Source organism: Barbus barbus (assembly GCF_936440315.1).
Source record: "Barbus barbus genome assembly, chromosome: 21".
Lineage (NCBI taxonomy): Eukaryota > Metazoa > Chordata > Actinopteri > Cypriniformes > Cyprinidae > Barbus > Barbus barbus.
Window position 1 is genome coordinate 12,602,939 of NC_136749.1, and position 25,583 is coordinate 12,628,521.

The 25,583-nt window shown below is 37.1% G+C and overlaps 1 protein-coding gene across 9 annotated transcripts; it reads left to right on the forward strand.

The window, feature by feature from the left end:
• Positions 1–921: 921 nt before the first annotated feature.
• LOC306887617 (histone-lysine N-methyltransferase ASH1L-like) lies at positions 922–25,207 on the forward strand. Of its 9 annotated transcripts, none has more exons than XM_079445496.1 (16): positions 922–1,418; positions 5,510–6,208; positions 6,935–10,424; positions 15,017–15,707; positions 15,832–15,926; positions 16,719–16,792; positions 17,227–17,272; positions 17,843–17,945; positions 18,104–18,206; positions 18,326–18,393; positions 18,563–18,768; positions 20,655–20,783; positions 20,885–20,939; positions 22,589–22,703; positions 23,096–23,344; positions 24,058–25,207. In XM_079445496.1, the coding sequence occupies exons 2-15, from the start codon at positions 5,702–5,704 to the stop codon at positions 23,201–23,203; spliced, it is 5,790 nt and encodes a 1,929-aa protein (XP_079301622.1). In that variant the 5' UTR covers positions 922–1,418; positions 5,510–5,701; the 3' UTR covers positions 23,204–23,344; positions 24,058–25,207. The 9 variants fall into 9 exon arrangements, with proteins under 9 accessions (XP_079301622.1, XP_079301623.1, XP_079301624.1 ...); XM_079445497.1 differs by having other exon boundaries at positions 18,563–18,741; XM_079445498.1 differs by having other exon boundaries at positions 18,563–18,736; positions 24,058–25,201.
• The last annotated feature ends 376 nt before the right edge of the window (positions 25,208–25,583 follow it).

Consider the following 25,583-nt stretch of genomic DNA (forward strand, 5'->3'; position numbering starts at 1 on the left):
TATATATATATATATATATATATATATATATATATATATATATATGTATATATATGAAATATATTCTTTTTCAAAAAGAAATTTTTTTTTTAATATGTTTGTGATTCCAATTAATTTAATTTTTATGTAGTTACCTTATTTGTGTTTATTTGTTAAATGTCATGAGAACTTTGTTTTGTATTTTTGGAATTCAATAAAATATAGGATTGAGATGAATGGGAATGCTAACAGATGGCATATCCAAGTATTGTAGACTCCCAAATAGAGAAATGACAAATATAATTCACAACATGGTTGTAGTCTAAATATAGCACCCTCTGTAAATCATTTTTCCTCTGAAACATGAAATGCTTTCTACTTTCAGTTTCGGCTGAGACTTACCCAAACCTGGCTAATAATTAAGAATTTGTTGATACATAAAGTATAAATTGAACCTGCTGTTATTGTATGCTCTTGATTGAAAATCCATTTCAGATTTAGTAGATCATTGTTGTGTATTATGAATTTAATTCCTACCTCTTAGTCTAAAATATACGTTACATAACTTTAAGATTCGTTTACGGCTTGTCAGTATAGGTATGTACTGTAATGTTTGCACCGTCCACCACCTATAGGTCACTCGTAGTAAGAGCGCAGTTTATCATGTTGTAATACAACCTAATGCAAGTAGCCTAAAGAGAAAAAAATAGGTGTTGCCAACGGATCGCATCAGTAATTTAAGAACTAAACGTCTAGGCATGAAATTTCCAGATAGTGATGATTTGCGTGCATAATATTAAATAAAATGTAAATGATCGGTAAATGACAAAATATGAACATCTCGATAAATAATAACGTATTAACTTTAAATCGAACTACGCAGGTTGGCCCATAATTCAGTTACATCATTGCTCATCATTTCAAAGTCGGCCATCTCGGGTTAGATTATTCAATATCATTTTCTAACACACACATGTAATGATTGTAATGATTATTTCTGCGTTGATAGTGTCGATAAATCAGCATCCGCTAGGGTGATAAATGCGCGAGTCTGTTTACATTTCTCTTTTCTCGCGTTATTGGTGGGTAAATGTAGCTCAAGTTGCAGGCATCAGCTCAGTAACCGAACATGCACAGCATGCTCAGTCCTCTCCTCCGTCTCCCCTCATCGGTGAACTTGGGTTGTGGCTATTGGGTACACAATGTACGACCATGCTTTTGATGTAAAACAACTGCGCAAGAGACGGATAGAAACAGGGGGGGCGAAGAGAAGAAGAAGAAGGGGGGACGTGAGTATCGTGTGGTATTGCACAATGTTCATCTTCATGGGTCCTTTGCTTCGCGCCGTGGACACGCAACATCCCTCCATTTATCGTTTCAAGCTCGTTGCGCACACTTGTAAATTAGCTGCTCCTTTTCGCGTCCTCTTTGCAGCTCGGGTAAGTCATTTTTCATTTCGTGAAGCAGTTTGTAAATGCTTGTTGTTGTTTTCTTAAATCTCCGACGAGTTTTACAGCACATTATCGGAGTGTACTTCTCCCGTTGCTTAATAAAAATGTAATTTGAAACGGGACATTCATCTGTTAGGCCCTCGCGCATGAATACGCAGGACACTTTTTATCGTAAACATACGCGCGTGCAGTATCGCTTATACTATTTGAGCTATTCACATAATACAAGTAAACATCTCAAAATAGGCGATAATAGATTGGAAACCTGGGTCGCGGTCTCCCTATTCTATTTTTGCCACTTTCCCGACAACTTTATATCGATTCTGCCTTTGCTGTAGATAACAGGATCGTATTGACATTTCACTGGAAAAACTATTTCTTCAAATTCTATCTATAGCGAGGGGAACTGTAACTTATTGCATCCTACTTGTTATGTCCCATCAATCAAGTCGTATTCACTCTCCATTGACATGAAAACGACATTGTTTGCTCGAACCAACTAAAACATTATTGTCATAGACTCCTAATTATTCGCCCATATCTCTGTCATATTTTCATATAATGCTCTCATTTTCTGCTATTTTTGGAGCACCCGGCTATATCTAGGTCACAGAGGAGCCTGTAGAATTGAAACAGCTTCATCTCTTTGTATTTTCACATTTGGCAGATAGATTTGCGGGCAAATCACAGTCAATTCTCTGAGTTTGCCCAGAGAACCCTTAAATCTTGTCAGGGAGAAAAGCTTTGCTGAATGAAGGGCAGTGCTCAGTGATGTCATCTTGTTTTGCTACTCAAATGCACTTCAGACTACTGTATGCTACTTTCACATTGCACCGATTAACAATATTTGACTGAATCTGCTTGACAAGTGAAACAGAGGAATAGCTTAACACGTCTGCTTAACTGACAAAAGCTGGTGTTAACCTGCGTATTGTTGTCTCGACGTGCATAAGAGGACAGAAGACCCCATTGGGTTGAACAGTATAAGATAACCGTTTGTAATGAGATATCATACACAAACTGAAACATAGTGAAACCTAATAACTTCCTGGAGACTGGTTGCACTTGACACTGAAGGGTTGGATTGAGAATACTTTGGGTAAAGATCAGTAAAACTGACACTGAAGAAAATTTGGGGAAAGGAAAATGCTAATTATTTCTAGATGACGGGAACAGGCGTTTTCTTTTAGTAGAATTTCGCGTGTTTGCAGAGATTTGTATCAGCAACACCAAAACAGATTTTTAAGGAAGAGCATATGGCTTTGATTTACAGGGAAACAGTGACTTATTTAACCGCTCAGTGTGGTCTGCTTTGAAAATGCTTTAGAGATATATTGTAAACGAGAGAGCTAATTATATACCGAAAGGAAAAATTATGAAAAGTAAATGAAATGGAAGGACAGGAAAAAGAATGAGGGGATAAAAAAACCTGCGGATGGAGCGAACATAGAAGCAGTACAAGAAAATGAATAATTATGGTAACTGTTGAAAAGTAGGCTTGTGTCCCAGGGAGAGAAAGACCCTCAAACGTCCTTCTCACTTTGCGTCTGAACTGTGCTACTAATAGCCACAGAGCTCCCTCTTCTGCTCTCCACACACACACACACACATCATTGTACTTTGCTCTCTCTCCTCTCCTCAGGCCATTTTTCTTTTCAGGTGTTCCATTGGGATTGTTTTCTTAGCACCAAATCCTAAAGGAGGATCTGAGAAGATTGCGCTCAGCAAGTGAAACGCTGCTGGATTTGGTCTTCTTTATAAGAATTAGCAAAGACTGAAACAGCCTGCAATGGGTGTTACTTTTACTTGCTAGAAACAGTCGCTAAACCACTTCACAAAATGATTCAAGACAGGAGGTCAGGGTGGGAAACTTTACCTTACGGTTAGGCGAGGTTGTACGAGTGGATAGAAAGTTTGATATTGGAAGTGCTTTGACAGAATCCAGTCAACAACCCTCAGATAGCTCGGGCTACCGATGCTGGGCTTTATTAATGTGTTCCTCCCTGCAGCCTGGAGGTCAGCCGCTGGATTTTATGGGTCCCCTTTGCAAGTTAACGCACTGAGGTCATTGTGCAGAATCTTCCATAGAATGACCTCACTCTGTGTGGGAAAGCACCTGCCTTTCAGACAACTCAAAACAGAGTTTCAGCCAGCTTTTCGCAGTTGCTGGGGATTTTTATGTGGGTATGTCCCGAGGGAACTGGTCTATAGGAGATTAAGATGTATCATGCTCTTCATGTACCATATCATGTAGGTTAAAAAGATTTGTGTTGTAGATTAAGAGTTAACTTGAAAGCAGACACTACCTGGCTAACCTACTTCTCTTCACAGATACAGTAACGCTTTCTTTAGAGTTTAAATTGTAATTGATTCTGTATATTAAAGAACTAAACTTTGTTAGATAAAGCTATCTGGATTTTTTAAAGATGAAGTCTTCATCTCACAATGACGCATGAGACCATGCTGAACTTCCATTACACCAAATTTGGAAATATTCTGAACTGTTCCGACAGGGCACCAAATGGAGAAACCACAATCAAGCTGAAAATGTGCATATCTTTGGGGAGCCGAGAGATTATTGCATTTCGACTGAGTTAAAAGTAGTAACAAGACATTCCTTCCTTCTACATTAAAAATAAAAGGTTTCCTCTTCAGGTTCTAGTTGAAAAGTATTGTCAAAGTTGTAGCAGTAGGTTAGCTGATGCATAAAATCTCATTTTTATTAACTGCATGGTTTTAACAACTAGAGCAGTCATTTCCTTTTAAGATTGTTACCATTTCCATGTATTATTTTCATTTAATCTAATGATTAACCATACATCCAATGCCTCCAATTGGCCACAACAATATTAGAATGCCAGCGACTTCTAGTTTCTGTAAATTAAATGGCAGGGTTTAAAATGTTTTAGTAGCCCTGGATATTCTTCAGAGATTGTACTCTTTTTAACCATTGAATTTGTATGACTTTTCCAGTTTATATTTTACTGGATAAAGATAAAAGATAACCTAATCACAACTGATAAAATATTTCAGAGCTTGAAATTATTTTTAAAAAAAAATCGATAGTCTATTCATAATAAAAATGCCCCTAGAGTTTTATGATTTAATTAATTGATATGACCTTTCCAGGTCTAGAAATGTCATGTATCCAGGATTTTCAAGAACCCTGATTCTTCAAAGAAAATTGTCACTGGCCTCACTGTTTTAATTGATCCAGCTATCCAGCCGCTGGATTAAATTAAAATAAGAAAACCTTTTTGTAATATTTCAGTTGTTTTAGCTTATTTTAATTCTTGTTTTGTCTTATTTTAAATAGATTTGTCATCCTGCTGCCTCCTTACAAGTTTTCTGAAGGCCCCTAGTGGGCCCTGACCCTGGTTGAGAACAAGTGCTCCAGACTATAAAGCTGTTAACATTGTAAGATGTCTGGCAGTAATGATAATTAAATAGATTTAGTGTCATTTTGTCCTAAATCATAGTTCAATGCTAAATTTGCAAATATTTATTATACATATTTTACATAACAATATACATTTTTGTATTTGTACATGCTAAACAGACTAATCCAAAATAATTTTTCTATTTCTATATTCTATATTTTTTTTTTTTTTAGTTTCGTAAACTTGCATTGCGACAAATGAATTTCATGTTTTAAAGACAGTATAACATGTCACACTACAGGAAGTCTACTTTTTAAAAGTATTTCATGTTGTCAGCTACTCAATAACAGATTCCATTAGCATCTGAATCTGCATGTTCAGAACCAGCTGCACATGCTTTGATAATCCATGCCTCTACATTGAGCACTAAGTATTTGAACTAGTCAGTCACAGCAAAAGCTCAGCTAACTGGACAGTTGAGTGTAAAGTTGCAGTCTTTTTGAACAAGATATGTGTTATGATCTGGGTAAATGTTAAAATGTGTAACATTTTCTGTTGTACTGTCTGCATATCTAATCTTCTCACTATGTGGTGAGGTTTTCCTATGAAAATATTTTGATGATGTGTCATATCATGTGATGCACCATGAGTAAACTGTGACTAATGTTCTTCTCTTTCCTGTTTTTACTTTTTTTATAGCCCCTTCCATGGTACCAATACCTTATTACTCTCTCAAGTTACTCTCTCAAGTCAAGTGAGATGGTAGAAGAGTATTAAATAAGACTGAAAAACATAACATTACCTTTTCTCATAAGTTGAAAATTAGTTATTGACAAAACTTTGACCGTCAAAGTACTTCTCCCATTCCCATCTGCTACTCTGAAAGTTCAAATGGATAAGAAAAGACAAAAGACAACACCGAGACTGGAGAAAGAAGAACAAAATGAGAAGACAGAAGACAGGAAGAGGATAAGAAAAACCAAAGGGGCTGAACCAGAAGCTTCCTCAAAGAGTATTACCAGTGAAGTTAAGCACCAGCAGCAGCCTAGTCCGGGGGAGTTAACAGATACAAAGCCTGACCAGTCAGATGGAAATTTAAGAATGAAAATAGGGGTTGGAGCGAAACGGACAAAGAAGCCCCCAAAGAGCCTTGAGAACTTCATATGCAGGCCCACAATCAGAATCTCTCAGAGGCTTGCACATGGGGAAGGTCATAGTTCATGTGGAGGTGAAGTGTCTAGTCCTGAGATCAGAGTAGCCAAGCCGTCATATCGTGAGAGTCAGAAAAAAGATAGGAACGATTGCATTTCTCCAAAAGCATCCACAAGGCTGAGAATCCCACTTCCCACTTCATCCAAAAAAGCTGACTGTACACCAATCATTACAGCCTCTAAAAAGGTAAGACTTTCTAAGTTCCTTCCTGTATTGCTTTTATTTTTTGTTTCTTTATTTCTATTTTAAAAATATAGTTACAAAGGCTTGTTACTATTTCTGTCTGTATCTTGCCATTTATAGCCACCAGCGGTTTGACATTTTTATCTATTTTTACATCCCTTCATTTTATCCCATGTGTTCTCTGTCTTTTTTCAGATCTTATGTTCTCTGTTACTGTCATTCTCACAATCTTTTTGTCTCCCTCTTCAGTACACTGAAAAATATGTAGTTAGAAGTCCTTCATCTTCACGTTATTAATTTTTGTTAGTTCTTATGACCAGCAAACAGTTACTGGAAAGCCTAAAGCTAAATATATTCCTCCCATTTGTTTTAATTGTGCTCAAATGTCATGTGCCATGTCCTTCTGTCTCATTCGCCCAGATTCTTCTAAAATCCTTGGATCATAGAACCATGGACTGGTTACACAAAAAGAGTTATATAAAAAAAAATAAAAAAAAACGTATTTTCCATGACTCTTAGTGATGTGTTTTTATAAAATGTCAGTGTAATTAAGTCAAAGCCTGTCAGAGTCATCAGCTAATGAAACCTGTCAGATTTCCTCAAATTTATAGCTACTCCAGACTGCCTTTGATTTAATTTTACCGGATATCCTTGAGTGACCTGAATGACTGAATATCTTCAAACATTTCCTGATGAATTCTGGTCAGCACATGTCCTCTCTTCCAACAGGCTCCATCAAAGCACATGAGGAAGACTGACTCAAAGTCATTATTGACATCAGATGGACCTCCGTATGCAGTTCAACCACAGACAGATAGCAAAGTACCACTTTCAGATAGGATAACCTCCTCTACCTTGCTGAAGCAGACATATTCACCTCCAGCTGCCCCTTCTCCACCTTCCTCATTACAACAGAACTCCTGTCCACAAGACAGCACCCAAGTTTTAAATGCTCAAAAAGAGAAGGGTGAAGATTGCCCAGCTGGAGAAGCAATCACCTCCTCCCTCAGTTCACATGGTTCAAATGATATAACACTAAATGCTCAGACATCTCAGCAGTCTTCTTCCAGAATTGAAAATGACAGTGAAAGCACATCGTTTCCAATATCGTGTAGTGAGAATTTAGTAAAGCAAACTCCTTTCCCTCCAAAAAAGAGTAGAATCATGGAAAGTAATGTTGTCAAGGTTTTAAATGCAACAGAGACAGAAGATGGAGATTCTGCATTTTCCAAAAACATGAGTAACACCATAACTAACAGTAGGAGTAAGGAAAATGGTTTATTGCATCAGCAAAGTCCCTCTATCAAGACACCATTGCTCCTTACTGCTTCGGATAAATCTGCCGAATCAGCAACTCCTGAGAACAGCACTTGTACGCTAGAGTTACTGGAGAGCAGAGGAAGGAATAAGAAGTACACTGAAAGTGAAGTCATAGATGACACCAGAAAGATGACTGTGGAACCTGCCCAAGCTGTTGCTGTCCAGCCAAAAGATGGCAGCAGGGTGGGGCATATCTTTGACAAGAATAAGAAAAGAGCTAGGCATAGTTCAAACCAGGACGAAGATGTGCAGTGTTCCTCGCAATCCCCTAGGTGTGCAGATTCTCAGTTTAACAGTTCTGTTCCAAGTGATGAGCCACCTTCACATCTCAAACAAAACATCATGTCACAGAAGAAACAAAAAGCTGTTCAGATGACTAAGATGGAAAATACAGGTGAGAAGATGGATCTGGTGAAAACCGCTAATGTTAGTTCCACTGCCTGTAAAAAGATTCCACATAAATCAAACCTTAAAAAAATTCATTCCATTAAGTCATCAAAGCAGGGTAAATCAAGACAAGTTGGACAACCTCCTAAATCTAAACAACTGCAAAATTCATCACCCAGATCCGAAACCTTTTCCTTTGAGCCCCCTCCCAAGAAAAGGGGTCGTCCAAAAATGGCCAGGTTGGAAGAGACTCCTCAGGAAAGTGAGTCTCAAAAGTCCTTTACAAAATTCCCCATACTTGAACATGCAAACGTTCCTGATCCAAAGAATGGCCTGAAACTGCAAAAGCCAACTCCTGAAACCCTAGGTCAACCTAAATGTTCCTCCTCTGTCCAGAAAAAGAGATCTAAATCACTAGACTCAGTGTCTAGGAAGAAGGGTGCTGAAGGAAAACTCAAACCCTCCTTGTCTAAAGCTAAAAATGCTCAAATCAGCCGTAAACAAAATAGATTGATAATGAAGACAATTATCACAAATATCAATAAGATGAGAGTGAAGAAGAAGGATAAGGTACTCACACAGTTCCTTTCAGGGCAAAGCCAAAGTTACAAATCTGATTTTGCTCAGAAAGACAGTGAAGGTGATGCAGATGGAACACACTCTTTATCCTCTCTCGTTACCTCTTTTGGGGGAAAATCTGGTCCACAAATTAATATCAGCAAACGTGGGACTATCTACATAGGAAAAAGGAGAGGTCGTAAACCTAAAGCTCAAAGAGAAAGTTCTGGTCAAGACTCTGCGCAAGTTCTGGGTCAAAAGTCTCAGCAAGTCTTGACAGAGTCTTCTAATCAGTTAAACTCTTGGTCCACCTCTGGTGAACATAGCCATTCATTTGATGGCCAGTCTCCTTTGTGCAGCTCTCCCTATTCATTTAAACATCTTGAGACCCCTTTGCCCACTCTTAGTACTTTCAGAAGAAATCTTCATCTTGGCAACCGTGAATATGATCAACATTCTGCTCCAAAGGTAACCAGTTCCCAAAAGGTTAAAGCAATGCACGAAGAGAAATCGAAACCTCCTTCCTCCTCACAATCTGCACCATGCCCTTCAGCTGCATCCCAGTTAGGCTCTGTAAGGATTCAAGACCGCAGAACTACACACCTTGGACGATCAGTAATGATGGAGCAAGAAAGACTCGAATACAAGTGCCATAGAAAAGGTCATAATTGCTTCAGCCATGACAGGATTAGGAGACATAAACACAAATGTAAGAAAAAGTATCTTCAACTCAGGGCCAAAAGGAAAGACCCAGCCTTCCTGGCAGAGATTGAGGAGTTAGTGGTCAGACTTGGTGAAATTCGTATTGTGCATCATATGTCATCACGAGGGTGTGGGGATGAAGCAAAATCTGGAAGGAAGAGTGGGAAAGGAAAAGCTCACCCTCACGTTCTTCAGTGTCTACCACAAAACCTTCATCATCCAACAATGTTTCAAATCAACTTCAGCGGTTACTACTCCCCTCAGTCAGAATTGTCTCGTGACTCTCTGCATTATGTTGGAATGGCAGATTTTAAGAGGAACAGTGGGTGTCCCTCTCAACCAGGTGAACATATTGTCACACATTGCCCGGTAGTGCACAAACTTGGCTTCCCACTGTCAGGAGGCGGCTGTTACCATCCACCATACAAAATGCCACCCTCTACCACTTCATTTGGTTTTGGACTTTATAGAGGATACCCTCCATCTGCAACTATATACCCTTCCTCACCCTTTTTGCCCTCCTATATGCACCCCTACTCCAAAAATCCCATTTTAAGCCCATCAAAGTTCCATAAAAGGAAACACAAGTTTCTGAGACGTGACTCTCTACTTTGTGGTGGGAAGCCACAGGGGACATATGCTAATGTAACATCTCATTCCCCTAGTGACTGGTTCAGTAGAAATAGCTGGCAAAGAGAGGACAACAGAGAGCAGACTAGAGATAAAAGGTTTGTGGATGATAGGCTTAGAGAAAGAGAAGAAATAGACTGTTTACTAGGACAAAGTAAGCTCAGAAAAGACCATTTCAGAAGGGGTACACCTTCAGATCCCCCCTGCTCTTCCTCAACACCCTCAAAACAAGCAGACAAACACAAAACTTCACCACTTTCATATATAGGACCTGCACATCTGAGACCAATATCAAAAGTTAGGTGGGCAGAACATCAGCAGCCATGGAGGTGGAGAGAGAGCACTCAGGTAGAGCCAGGGAACAGGGTTTTAAACCAAGAGGCTCGGTCAGGGTACCAGGAGGACGATGATGAAGGTGATGAAGACCTACCATCACCTCCCCTAGCAGACAGAGCCATCCACCATCATTCATTCCTGAGGAATCCCAACCTTGCTAGTAGTGTGTACAGTCAAATGGCAGCTCAAAGGAGGATTGGTGAAGTTCAGTCTGTTTCAAAGAACTTAATGAGACCTGGAAGCTCATTGATGAAGGACTGCTCAGCTGGAGGAATAAGAACATCAGGTGAGATGGCATGAGATTATTTTTTTGTTTGCATGTAACAAACAACTGCCACTGCTCAGATGACATTCTACAGAAGATATTATTTTTAAGGGTACAATCCAAAAGTAATTTTCAATGTTTGGCATTTAAAGGTTCAGTTGTAACATTCAGTATCCTTTTGTTCCTATTAACTAGGTGAGAAAATGCTTGGAATGCTTGTACAAATAACTACAGACTTTGAACAGTGAAATAAGACTGTTTTATTACAGGATTGAGAGTCTATGGTCTTATTTGTCTCCCACTGTTTTACTAGTTAGGTACCAAAATGGAGCTTGATTTTGCTCTGCGTGTAAATGGCTACATAGATTTTCCTTGGCAGGGAATCTGTTTAGAAGTCCACTGAGAGGTATACGCTCTCTCTTGTGTGTAAATATTGTTACACATTAGCTGTACGCATTATGCGGTATTCTGGCATTAATGTTGCTGTCATTATGTTCTTGTTTTGTCTTATGTACCCTTAGATAAAACCTGTGCATGTTTTTATGTATGTTATCTCATACTATCATGTGACTGTCACAGTAGCACCAGTGGAATATGTGATTTATTGCCAAGTTGAATAGAATTTGATATTTGTTTATACCACAGATATTTGTATTTTGGCTCTTTGACATGAAACCAAGTGTGAATCAATGCTTAAGTCTTTTTCTCTGTAAACACACACATTTAGAATCAAAAGACATGCATATTTGGCTAATTAGCATTGCTGAAACCATATGGTAAGAAATAAACACCAGCATGCAAAGAACTTCTCACAGCAGGAAGACAGGGACATTTGGTGTTGCGTAGTGTGTGGTGTCTGCTTGTCTTTGTGCATGCAGCTTTTACTGTTTATTAAGTACACCTGCCCATCAGGGGTCCTTTCTCAGAGGAAGAGGCCGACACAAAAAAATTGTTAGAGAAAGTAGCATTCATTTTCCTAAAGCAACATTTTCCAACAGCCTTCAGAGTGCAACAGTCCTTGTTCGCATCATTGAGGTGTTGTGAACGTGCAAAATACAGGCAAAATGTCCCATGAGGAAGCGATGCCTTCATGTCACTGTGATTGACTGATAAACTTGTCAATTGGATGATTCCTACTTACCATTATCATTATCATGACTATGATTGGCTTATTACCCTGTATATGCAATAGTGCCCGCTTATCTTGTTCACATCCAGTCTGGACTCAATGCGTCAAACTAATGCAGATTGATGAGCTAATTACAAAGTTAAAAGCTCATTTACTTGGACATCTCCACTCTTGGTCACATCCGAATCGAAGTTAACTTGAAATGATGGTCTGTGAGTAACAAGTGTTATGTTACTGGTTGCTTGAAGATAGTTCCTAAAGGAAATATGAATTGGAATCATGAATTTCCATAGTACTAAAAACCCAAACCGAGAGAGGGGTTTTCCTTCTCATTTCAGAAGTCCATGCCACTCCTGCCTGTTAATTCTCAACAAATGAAATATTTGTTTTTGCTGATTTCCTTAAGGAAATTCCAGTTCTTGGAAGGAAGTAAAAGAATAGTGTTAACATTTCCATAAACATGATCTTAGATTTTAGGTTTAGGGAATGAAATGCCTCATTAGAACCACTTTGCTTTTGTTTAAAAGGTTTGACTCACTAGTCTAGCACACAAAATCAACAGTCAACTTTGTGGATATAAATGCCTAAACAAGTACTACAGGTATTTCCATGTCTGTATAACTGAGCAGTAGTTCACACTAGTTCTTTTTCTGTCATGTTTACTCTGTATTTTCAGTGGGCATGGATTCAGATAGGGTATCAAAATTGCTTTTACATTTCAGTGAGGTATGAAAGTGCTTATTTATAAGTAAACACATGCTTTAATCTTAGTAGTTGACATTTGAGTATTTCTGTAAATGGGAACCACCCAGATGTCTGCTATACATTTAACCATTATGAATTATATGCTTATTCTGTCATGTTCCTGCCAAAGAATTTCCATTTAAGACTCTGCCATAGAGCTTCTGTCAGCCTGTGGCCAAAACGCTCTGTTTGATTTGGAAAGGGTGAATGAGAAAAAGCAGGCATTCAGCAGCGGTAAGGAAATGTGGTGATGCTAGTGGAAAGGATGAAATCTGAGCATGGAAATGTACAAGTGAAATGTGAAAAATGATTGACAGAAAGAATAGGGGAAAGGAAGGAATGTTTTTGTAAGCGAAAGCAAATGTATGGCAATAACACGTTTTGTAATCAGAGCCAGATGTGCTTTAAATATGCCACTCTTGTGTATTTACTCTGCCTAAAAATGTTATTAAAACTGAGTATATCTGATATATCAGACGTTAATGTGTCCTCACACTTCCATTTAAAGCTGATGGACGTTTTTTGTAGTCTAGGTTTGGCTGTCATCCAGAGACCAGAAATAGCTCCTTTGTAGATGCTTGAGGATACAACTACATAGGCCATTTTCTTTCTCCCTTATCTTTTTTTGACTTTATTTCTTCCTTTCCGTCTCTCTGAAAGTTTTTAGAGGAATAACAGGAATGTGATGTTAATTGTATTATACGGCCTTTATTCTCACTGCCTGTCCTTATATACTGTCAAATGTGAGATTTTATCGCTCTAGTAAAGTCTGTTCAAGCACACACCCTGTCTTCATCTCACGATTGCTGTGCTGGGGACTCAGGGTATGTCTCGCTGTGGAATGCACTCCAGTGGAGCTCTGTGAAATTGATTTAGTGTTGTATCTAAACTAGCAGTACTGGTGGAAGAGAATGGAATTTGCAGTAAAGGAGTGAATACTGGCAGTATAATTCCCACGGTCAAGATTACAGTAGTTCTCAGAAACATCAGCTGTTTCGTGAGCAATAGTGCTGTCTCACAGGTTCTCCATGTTTTAGTATTGGATTAGTTAGAACGATGCTTCATGATGATGACTTAGTTTTGCTCTTCTTTAGAAACGGGAAAGAAACTTTCCTTCCTTTCATTCCATCACTGTAATTGTCATTTGTACCAACAGTAATTGCAATCATTGTGGTATAATTGTAATTATAGTTCCTGGTAGGCTGTGTTAAGACGGTGTCCAAGGTGGTTCAAACTTTCTTGCTTGGTATCGCAATGGAAATATCATTTTGCTGTGGGGGTGTGGGCAGACTGGACGAAATCTGAACTTGATTGAACACTGGGGGGTGAATGCACTAAATTAGTGGCTCCCAAACTGTGACTGTGACCTATGTGCACCATAACCGAGGACAGTAACACAATTAAAAAAAGAAAGATATTCATTGTATTGAAATCCCTTAAATCTGACACCTTAACCCACCCTTAAACCTACCCATACCCCCAAACCTGTCTCTAACCCTACCCGCATCCCACCTCAGTAGCAGAAAAAGTGTTTTGCAATATAGTATGAACACAATAAGTACATTGTACATATTTTTTTATGTAAGGCCACCTAATATTAAGTGAGACCAGTTAATTTTATGTTTTATGTTTAATGTCTGATTACTTTATTATTATACATATATATGCTATAAAATATATATATATATATATATATATATATATATATATATATATATATATATATATATATATATATACACTATCTGTGAGTCCAAGTGGATGGAACCCTCAAATGTTAAAAACCATTCAAAACAAACAGTAATCTATACGACCCCAGTTGATGAATCAATATCTTCTGAATCTAAACGATAGGTGCGTGTGTGTGGCATACTAATATTTTTTTATTTTTTTATTATAAAACATTTCTTCCAGCCAACTGTCATGTTATGCTCATGTGAGAAGTGACGATTTACTTTACAATGTGTTGACATTTATTGTGAACTCATAAATGCATGCATGACAGTTGGCCAGACAGTTGACAGTTTAAAAAAGTTTAAAATATTAGTATTTGTCGCACACACACCAGTTGTTTTAATAATCAGTCTAATTCTATGAGAATAGGAAAGTCCATACCATAGCTATAATGTTAATGAAACAAAGGAATGATATAGGCCTAGTTGGAATTACTTGCACAGATGAAGAACGATAAAAATGTTGACAGCCGTTCAGAATGCACCCAACTTTAAAGAGTGCAAGAATTTAAAGTGAATGACCCTTAATGAATAAAAAAATGTGCTGGTGTGGACGCAAATGCAGTTATCATAGTTATCTTTATAGTGTCTATGGGTCTTTATTCGATTACCATCCATAATTCAATTTGGCCAGGCACATATTACCTTTTTTCCCTGCACAGGACCTCCTTTCTACGTAAATGGCTCTCATTTGAGATGTTACGTGCAAAATTCTGCCGGCTTTAAAGAGCCGAATCAGTGATGCTGTACATTCCCTGTGAAATTTGCCAGATTGTAGTGTGATGCATCCATCACAACTTAGCACTCAGAAATCCTAGGGAATTGCATCATGGAAGTTCAGAACAGCTTTTTTGGTCATTTGGGTATTACCTGATTTGCATAATTCCTTTGGTGAAACTGGTTCTAAAACAACACAGACATTGTGTGCAAATTAAAGTAGCCATCAGTGGGTGCAGCTCATCCTTTTCCCCCAGGTGATTGCTCACATCTTTACCTTTCTGTTTCAGAGAGCTTCCAGCCTGGCGGTTCACTCTTCTCTGAGCACTTCTCTGCCAGTCCCGCTCTTAATGAACGTCAAGAGAGAGGAGGAAGAGAGAAAAGACCCAACATCAGCAAAACACACTTTCAGACCAACGATATCAGGCCTTTTTCCTCTTTTACCACCTCCAAAATCAGCCTTTCTCATTTAAATAATTCTAATAATACAACGCCAAAAAAGAGTAAACTGAAGCATGTCAAAAAACCTCTCAAGAAAAAGAATCCCAAAGGTCAAGAGGTCACAGGAAGTGAGGTGAAGAGAAGAGGACGAGGTCGACCAAGAAAAAACCCTGCACCATGCTTTTCTCCACCTTTACCTGCCACACCTTTACATCATGAAGCCACAGAGTCTCCTGCGAAACGTAAAAAAGGTGAAAGAGTTGACTACACAGTACTCTATGCGATTGAGTCCATGGCTCAACATGAGAAAAGGAAAAGAAGGAAAGAAAGAGATGAAACGAGGAGCAGTGAAGCGCAGGTAGATGAAGGAAAAGCCACAGGTCTGAGCCAAGAGCCATCACAGTCGTACATCGACACATCCTCACCTTCCCAGGATCCATCAGTGTCTGTAAGCAGCCAATCAGAGAAGAGGTCTGACATGGCAGCTGAAAAGAAATATGAGTGTGCGGGGCTTTTCTCGGATGTGTATAAAAGCGAGAAGTGAGTGAGCTCTTATATATTTATAAACGAGTATTAAGAATATTTGTTTAAATGCAGCCTTTATTTAGAGAGCTCTCGACAAAGAGCTTGACAAATCCTCTGTCTGTTTGTTTACTCTGCACAGCTCCACGAGTCTGTCCTCTCCAGTACACACAGACTGCCTTGACTATGATCCTGAAGAACATGAGCATGGTCTACTTCCTGCACCTATACACGTAGGTGAGTTTCTGTATGTGTGTGTGTTTATTGGGGTCATTTGGAGGTCATAATAAAAGTTGAAAGAGGAACAAATCATTTTTGTCAGTCAATAATGAGCTGGAATTAAGTCGAAACTTGATTTATATTGATTAAAAGAATCTAGTGTGACTCATGACTGCCATTTGAAGTGGGAGGGGCCACTGGCAAGCTCGTTATGATGTCAAGGCATGGCAATGACATTGCTAATGAATAATAAGTTTTTATCAATGAATAATAATCAGTTATTATTAATTGAGCTGACATTTCTAGATAACCTTACATTCAGGTTACCTAATTATTAGTGAGCTCAGCCTTCATCATAGTATAATTAATCCAAACAATTATGATTAAAAAAGCAAAAATGGAAATGATCTAATTTGTCAGTTTTCAACACTGGTAATAAAAAGAAATGTTACTTTATTATCAAATCAGTATAATAGAATCAATGATTTCTGAAGGATTTTGTGACACTAGAGTAAGTGCTGCTTAAAATTGGACTTTGCCATCACAGAAATGAATTTCATTTTAATAATACCTTGAAATAATATTTCAAGGTATTATTATTTTTACTGTATTTTTGATCAAATTAATGCAGCCTTGGTGAGCATTAGAGACTACTTTCAAACACATTTCAGTTGTGCAGATATGTGTGTCATAAGTTATTGTGAACTTAATTTTTACTCCTCTCAGAATAGTTTAAAATAGAGGGAGTGATAAAGGAATCACAGTAGTGACTGAATTTCAATACATTCATAACCCATGTGTGTGTGACAGGAAAGTATCTGAGGCTGAAACGGATTGACTTTCAGTTGCCCTATGACATATATCGACTCTGTGCAAAGGAAAAGGTATTTTTAGATTACTTTAAAAAACATAAATGAATGGTCTGTCATTGTTGGCCCTCATGTCATTCCAAACCTTCATTGTCCATATTCTGCAATAGAAAAGATGACATTTTTAACCCTTTTCCTGTAATACACCTTATTTAGACCAAATCTACCTAAGATATGATGTGCGATAACTTTGTCTAAATTATTTGCTGAAAATCCTTCAGTGCGGGTCTTGGATTTCATTCGCTATTCTGCACATTCAAAAATGATCTGTCACAATTGGTAACAAGACATGTGAGAACCAATGATCATTTGGTCAAGGGTCATTGGTTGTTAAAGGTTTTGAATGACATGAGGATTAGTAAATGATGAATTTTAGTGAATCATCCCTTCTAATATTTCCATTTTATCACTGTCATACAATAATTGTGACAATCTCTGTTCCAATACAGCGTTCTAAAAGATCACGAAAAACCCCAAGAAACACGGCCCCATCCAGTGAGTAGACTTACCTGCCAATTTGTGTAAGCTTGTTTGTTTGTATTTGCATGTGTTTGTTTGTGTATGTAAGGCCTAATCAACTCTGTGGAATAAACTATCAATTTCAGTCACACATTTAGTCTGTATGGATGCCCATTTGTGCCACATAATAAAAATAAAAACATGCTATGGTAAATTCTGGTTGGTGTAAAAAGCCAAAATTATGAAATACTAAACCATAATTATGAGATTAGAAGTCATTATTATGACATTAAAGTTAACAAAGAAGTATTAGCATTTTATCTCATAATTTTGATTCCTTTTTATGTCATAATGATTTTCTAAAGTATGTTTTTTGTCATACATGGCACAAATGGTCTTCCATACGTCTGGAACACTACAAACACAATTAGTCAATACAAACTGTAAAACGCTTGAACTGCCATTTGGCCAATCAAATTTGATTACTGGTACTGACTACTGTGTAATATTACATTTAAAATGGCTTTGTTCTCTGAAGTAAGTGTGTAGAAGCGGTTAATATTGTGTAAACATATTCTTCTTTGTCTCTTGCTCTGTCTCTTTGAGATGGATCTGTTGATGTAATGTCTCGCACTCAGACCGAAGACGATTCCTGTAAGCATCAGAAGCTCAGTGTGACTCACGACTGCGTTTCTGACAGCCTTAATAGGTAAATAAACACACACATACACAAGCTCATTCACCATCTATTGCTGAATTTAAAGTGGAGGCTCTCATTCTCTCAGGCTGTTTGCCCACATGGTTTCAATTGTTCAGTATGAACCACTGATTTTATCCTGTCCCATGACCTTTTTTTTCCAAATTTAGGAATGTCAGCCCTAAACCTAATACAGAAGAGATTGGAAAAGAAATTAGTGAAACAGACATTGAAAACAATCTTTCCAATCAACCTGACCCTCCCAAACAGCAGGTATGACGCATATTTTGATACAACTTCACTTCTAATTGCATTACAACATGCCTGAAAGTGACTGCATCATTTAAAGTGCATGGTCAATTTGGTCACTTTGCGAATGACTTTATTTCCAGGAGAAAGGCAATGATGCTGAAAATATCCCCTCCACTCTCCTGATGATGCCCTTGTCTTGTGAGGAGAGGCAAGAGCACACATAAACACCAACTATAGCATTTCTACCCATTGCTCACGCTCTTTATATTTTTGATTCATTTTATGCTCCTCTTTTACTTGTATAGTCATACTTTTCATTGTCTTATACTTCTTACGTTTGTACTTACATCTTTGATTTGCTTTTATTCCTCTGGTAGGAGCTTCGTCTTGGAACATGGCATTTTTCTGGTGAGAAACTATGAGAAAATGAGAGACAAACAAGCATTGCTCCTGAGGGAGGAGGTGACAGAGCGAGAGGAAGAAAACAAAGAAGATAGAGGGAGCAGCCAGAAGGGGGATCAGAAAGGGGAACTCGAAGTCACCAGCACTAAGTCAGGTCCAGCAGTGTGTATAGCTGTAAAATGTGTGTGTGTGTGTTGTCGCATTGTTCTTAGCTCTTATGGGATAGATGACCTGAAAAATGATTTTTGTCAATATTTATAAACATTTTCAGTTTACTTCAACTCTTATTAATTGTGCAGGCTGCTGTGCCTTTAAGACTCTTCACATCTGCAATGACATACAGTGCTTTGCTGCCATTTTTACTCACAAACTGCGGGTTTGTTGTCCAACATAGTTCCCTTGTGAAAAAAGAGTGTGCTTAATTGTATCGAGTGTGCACTTGTAGTATACTTCAGCTTTAAAATTTTACTTTGAAGTACTCAATACATAACTCACTGTTTTAATAATCTTCTGTTATGCTTTAAAGAAGTACACTTATTTTGATGTGCTGACTGACATAAGGCACATTTAAAGTACTCGATTATAATTGTAACTGTAGTGTATTTGATATTACAATTATATATTCTTAAAATTTACTGTCTGGCAACTTCATCATTACAAATAGAAATGACATTAAAGTTATTTTAGTTTAACATATGCATATTCATTCAGCAGTGCACTTTAACCGTATTTCATAGAAAGTAGAATTGTGAAATTACATATAAACATGTACTTAAGTCTTATATACTTGGGACAAAAAGCACTCTAAAGTTAAATTTAACACATTAAATACATTAAAACTATAAAATATTTGGTTACACTTTATTTTATGGTGTCCTTGAGTAATATTTAACTACATGTACTTACTATATTGTTAGGGTTTGGCTTAAGGTTACTTGCATGTAATTATGCGAGTTTGTTATTATAATAGTAAGTACATGTAACGTGTAACAGGAACACTTTAAAATAAAGTGAATTTTCATTTAATTGAAATTAACATGCAATTAAGTGTTTGAAAACCTCGCATTCACTTTGAACTTATTATAAAGTATATTTCTTTAAATTTCTGTAATATGTACTCTTAAATTAAAGAAGTGTACTTCTTTCTCTCAAGGGTTCCCTTCATCTTTCAGTAACAGTTTCTGTGTGAAACATGCATTACATCAAGTCAATTTGTGCTGAAATGTCCCACAAAAACTGTTCAGATCAGACTTAGAAAAATAAGTATATATCCAGATTTGTCCTTAATATGGGCCAAGTTTCTGAATACCAAATAGGTAAAACTTGGCATCATGTCCATATGTCTAAGGTGTTTCCCTGCCTGTGGCCTTAGATGCTTGCCAACATCTTTGGAAAATGGATGGATGGTCGTTACGTATTCAAGTTGCAACAGTACAAAACAAACCTTTTTAGCTTAATTTTTAATTACAGATTTTTAATTATTCCGAATGTAGCATGATTTAATATTATACATTCTAAGTTTTTTGCTGAAGTGTGTTTGTTTGTCAGCAAGGCTCACCTATATGTACTATACTAGTGCTACCAAGGTACATTTACATTAAGTGGGACAGTCTGTTTATAGCACTTTTTGTGACCTGAGGTGGGTTTTTTTTTTTATGAAGAACATGGCATCAGCTATTCCTCCTCTTCTCCTCTCCCTCCTTCACGCTCAGCAGGCTGTAGCTCTGGAGCAGCTCCCAAAACCACCTCAATTCTATTTCCACTCAGCATTAGTCAAAAGAGCCAGAAGAGGACATGTGGTTAATGGCTAGCGCAGCTGGCACTTACAAGCTACCGTGTCCCGTTGAGTTCATGGAAAAAGTGTATTTAAGTGCATTCCGATTATTGCACTTAAAAGAAAGATGATAGAGTATGAGGGAGTTCAGATTACAGTTCTTTACAGAATATGCATTGAATAGTCTCTGAGTTGACAGCTGCACGTTTATCAAATGTGGCGTGGTGTATCATGTACATGTAAAAAGACAATATTCGGTGTGTGTAAGAGGATGTGTGTTCTGCACATTGCAGACCAGTGCCTGACTCACTCGAGCCCACAGTCTGAAAACAGAGAGGGAGACGAGGAGGGGAGAAGTGTACAGAGCAAAAACCTCACGCAAACACTCCAGGGGATCTATGACGTCATTGTCAGTCACAAGGGTACGTCTGTTGATTTTATTAATAGAGACGTGTCGCAAAAGACCCCGTGTCGCAAATTACCAGCACAGCTGATCACTCTTTCTGTCATTTGTGTTTTTTAGGGTCATCTGGACAAACCCTCGCCGCTCCTCTGCTGAACCTGTGCTCCAGAAAGAGGTTTGTGTGTGTGTGTGTGTGTGTGCTTTTCCACTCACTAGTGTTGTTTGCTCAGTGACTCCCCTGCTGTTCTTTTCACAGTCTCCAGATGATTAGGGATTCAGGGAACCTGGGAGTTAAAACCTCTTGCCACTGACAGCTACAGTAGATTTGTTATTTGGAACTTTAAAGTCAACTTATTACACAGCAGGAATTTATCTGTTTTTATTCAATGCCTGCTTCTGGTTGTTCAAAAGCGCATGTGTTATCTATCTATCTATCTATCTATCTATATATATCTATATATATATATATATTTCATGTTGAAATGTAATTTATTATGATGGCAAAGCTTAATTTTCAGTGGCATTACTCCATTCTTCAGCAGTGTTGGGGGTAATGTATTAGTATTTTTTTAAAGTAACTAGTAAAGTAGCGCATCACTTTTAAAGTTACAATGAAAAATCTGAGTTACTTTTACAAATAAGTAACACAAGTTACTTTGTTTTCCCATTTATTTAATGGCACGTCTCCTGCCCCCGTGTTCAGAAAAACTGAGAGTGAGGTGCAGAAAAATTTCCTTCAGCCTGAGGCTTATTAATTTAACTTTTGGTGTAAAACAGCCTTTACAGTTACCAAAAATATAACTTTTAGTTTTTTTGTTATTAAAAGTAAAAAAGTAAACATCTCAGGTGACAAAAATTAATGCAAATATAACATACTGCCTTACTTTCCATAAAGAGTAACTAAATAACACAGCTAGTTACTTTGGTCACATTTTATATTAAGTAGCCTTAACTACTATGTACTTGCATCAAAAATAAGTACAATGTACTTATTGTGGTCTCATTGTATTGCAAAACAGGTTTGCTGCTATTGAGGTGGGTTTGGTAGGTATGGGTAGGTTTAAGGGTGGGTTAAGGTGTAAGGGATGGGTCAGCAGTGTAACTAGAAATGTAATTACATATAGGTATTTTTAAAAATATAAGTACAATGTAAAAGCATATATGTACACAATAAGTGCATTGTACCAAATTATTAATTTAAATGAAAGTACATAGTAGTTAACGCCACCTAGTATAAAGTAGGACCGTTACTTTTTTATGGAGTTGCATAGTATTGTAATGCATTACTTTTAAAAGTAACTTTCCCCAACACTCTTCTTAAGTGTCACATGATCCTTCAGAAATCATTCTAAAACCACAATTTGGTGCTTAAGAAACATTTATTATTCTCAATGTTGAAGACAGTTGGCCTGTCTAACATTTTTGAAACCATCAGTCTTTTTTTTTTTTTTTCAAGATTTCTTGAAGAATAGAAAGCTCAAAAGAACAATTTATTTGAAATAAAAATCTTTTGTGACATCATAAATATCTTTACTGTCACTTTTGATTAATTTAATGCTTCCTTACTGCATAAAAAATTTAAAAAATCCTTCTGACCCAAATTTTTTGAATGATAGAGTATGTATAATGTGGAGGTAGGGGATGTTCACAGAGCATTTTATTGGACAAAAATTTGTATTGTACAAGATAAGTCACCAACATTTTAGTCAGTACACTAGAATATAGATGCCTCAAAGCTACCAGACATGAATTAAAATCACAAAACTCATTGGGTTTTTTTATATATTTCAAAGATAATTAATTTGTCTGTGTTTTCTCTTCCAGATCAGGATCGGCTCCTGTCGATCTCAGTATGTTGCAGAGGCAGCTCCTCTCAGGCCACTATGAGAGTCTGGACAGCTTTCATTCAGACATGCTGAAGGTGTTCCACTGCGCCGAGGTCAGTTTCACAGAGGGTTCATGGACTCACATGATGTTTGATGTTGTTCTGCACCTGTCATGAGCTTTTGAGCCGTCTGAGTCATACCTCAGACTGACCATCAAACAATCTTCACAAAAGAATGGAATAGCTTTTTTTATTGCTGCACATCCAGAGTATTTCCCTGTAATGTTACCATAGAACAGCACCCTGAATTTATTACAGAGACGGTCTCTCTGGAGCAGCCTGAGGTTCAGTGTCTTGCTCGAGGGCACAATGATAATGTCTCATGCCTCGCTTCTTTAGGAGATCAATTCTTTCAGAGCCCAATCGTAATATCTGCGTCGGCAAAATAGAGTTTAGAAATGCACTGTTAATATTTTATGCTCTCATTATGTTTTCAATCTTATCAGAAATACTACGGTTGTGAGTCACCGGTGGGTCATAACGTGAGGCAGCTGAGGGAAGTGTACCACAGTGCTCATCAGGAGGCCTTAACTCAGACTGGCAGTTTCCTGTGAGTGACAGAAAACCACATCAGCAACCTCTATCAGGGCGTTGCTGTGACCAAACCCAGAGGCATGATGGGCCTTCCAGAAGGCAGATAATGCTCTCCGATACAAAGACCTGCTGTATGTTGCACTCACAGATGCACTGCACAGGTAAAAGGTTTGCCATTTATACACAACTGAGCCATGAAAAAGTGAATACATTTAGAAAAATCAATTCAGTTATAAACATCACTGCTAGAGATGCACAAAATGTGGGTAACACATTGGTAATTACTCCAAATTAGAGTTGAAGTAACAGTCATGTTAGATATATGGTCCATCAGTGGATATTTAATTGTGAATGCTCATTTTCTGTATTTTTACATTTAGATTACATTTGTTGTCATTTAATGCTCAATTAAACTTGATTTTTAAAAACACTTATTTAATAACACTAATTTAATCTTTGGCAAATATCAAAATGAACATAATTTTTTAATACTGTACATAACATATTATTAACATATAACAATACGTTATACCTGAATTCACTTTTAGCATTTAAAACAATTGATTTTTGTTCTTAATATTTCAATTTTACTTATTGTAATTATAAAAACGAAACTTTTTTTAGATTCAAATAGTATAAAATTGTAACGATAGCCATTTATCCGTTATTTTTATTATTTATTTTTAAATATTTTATTTTCAATTAATTTTAACTATAAAAATAAAGCATTATCTTTTAATTTATTTGGATTTAAATAGTATAGAACTTTAAAATGTAATCAGTTATTAGTTATTAGCCATGAATTAATGTTTAATCTTTTATTTTGAATGAATTAATTAATTTAAACACTTTCTCCTGTTCTTTGTCCTCGTAGGTTAAGACAGCACTCCTGGAAATGCCATTTGTGAGCAAGGACACGGCTGATGCTTGACAACATGATTAGTTGAAAGCAGCTCAGCCTTTCTTTCTCTCAGGGAAAAGAAAGTCAAGTGAAGGAACAGGAGACAGAGCACTAATCAGCATCTGAGACTCCAGATGATTTCATATACCCCAACAACATGCATTTCTTTCATTTTGAGATGTAACACTGAACACTCAAGTTGAATGGGATGCCATGCGAACAGGACGTGGTTCTGTTTCGTTTTGAAGGAATGAACATCCACCGACTGTTTTAAATAATCAACACTACATCAGTATACCTACAAGAAAATGGACTTCACTACTCTTAAGAGGCTTCGCTGACTGAACAGAATTGAGTGGTGTGAACAGAATTGTGGTCCACAGCCTTTTTAGTGTTTCGTGTTGAAGGTTATACCTATAAAGTAAGCAATAATGCATGAAAGGTTCAATAACACAGCCTTAATGTAAGCAAATGTTTGTTTATAGTCACTTTAGACCTGTAATTTTTATTTTAAAGGGAATTTACTACCACTTTGTCCAGAGCTGTCTTGTGCTAGTGATGTTTTTTAAAACATTGATTTGAAGCAGTAATCTTTATAGCTTTGAGACATAGAAATATTTTATACGTTGTACAGTATATTGTAAATAATGTATATTTAGCAAAATGATGTTTTAGTATGGTTCAAGAAACACTATTTACTGTCTTAAATTGTTGTGGGAATTAATCTGTTTTCCGTTGATTATTAATATTTTTATAGATTGTTTTTAAGGTGTCTCGATGCATGTCTAATTTGAAACAGGACATTCAGTGTCTGTAAAACATCAGATTTTCATAGTCGTATTTATGCATGGCATACTTCATGTTGCTTACTGATGTATTATAATAGCTGTGTATACATATGCAACAAATTATATGTCTATGCTGAACTAAGAAATTAATCGTTGGAAGCTTATTAAAAAGCAGAATAAACGAATTAACCCAGTAAGTCGATACTTGGACCATTGTGTGTTTTAGATTTAATAGGTTTTATTGTTTATAGATAACAGTGCGTGAAGAAAGTTGTAACCAATTACTTGTGGTAAGAAAAAGGTACAAATAAACCCACAGAAAGAGCTGCAGATCTATTTTTATCTTTTAATTTGGCCATAAAATTATTAGTGCTTCATAAGCCAAAGGTTCATTACTTTAGCTTTGTCTATATACAATTAAATGTGTGTCAGTGGACCTACATTAGGTTATTGCATCATATGAATCATTAAATATTATCTCTCCTTGCGGCCTTAGCACATTATACTCAAACTGTATTCAAGTTAAAAGCAGGTCACAGTGTCAAATAGTTTAACTGTAAAGCCCTGTGTTGATGGAAAATTGTAGATAAGTTTGTTTCCAGCTCTCTTGTTATATAACAAGGTGATAAGAATAGATTCTGGTGTGACTGTCATGCATATATATTCTGCACAGGGTCTTCGCAAACAAGACTGCAAGGGAAAAACAGGATC

Excerpts from the sequence above, each read along its gene's own strand:
- LOC306887617 (XM_079445496.1), top strand. The coding sequence starts at position 5,702 with ATGGATAAGAAAAGACAAAAGACAACACCGAGACTGGAGAAAGAAGAA. Across the intron at positions 6,209-6,934 it reads TCATTACAGCCTCTAAAAAG|GCTCCATCAAAGCACATGAG; the intron begins GTAAGACTTTCT and ends CTCTTCCAACAG. Across the intron at positions 16,793-17,226 it reads GACTCTGTGCAAAGGAAAAG|CGTTCTAAAAGATCACGAAA; the intron begins GTATTTTTAGAT and ends GTTCCAATACAG.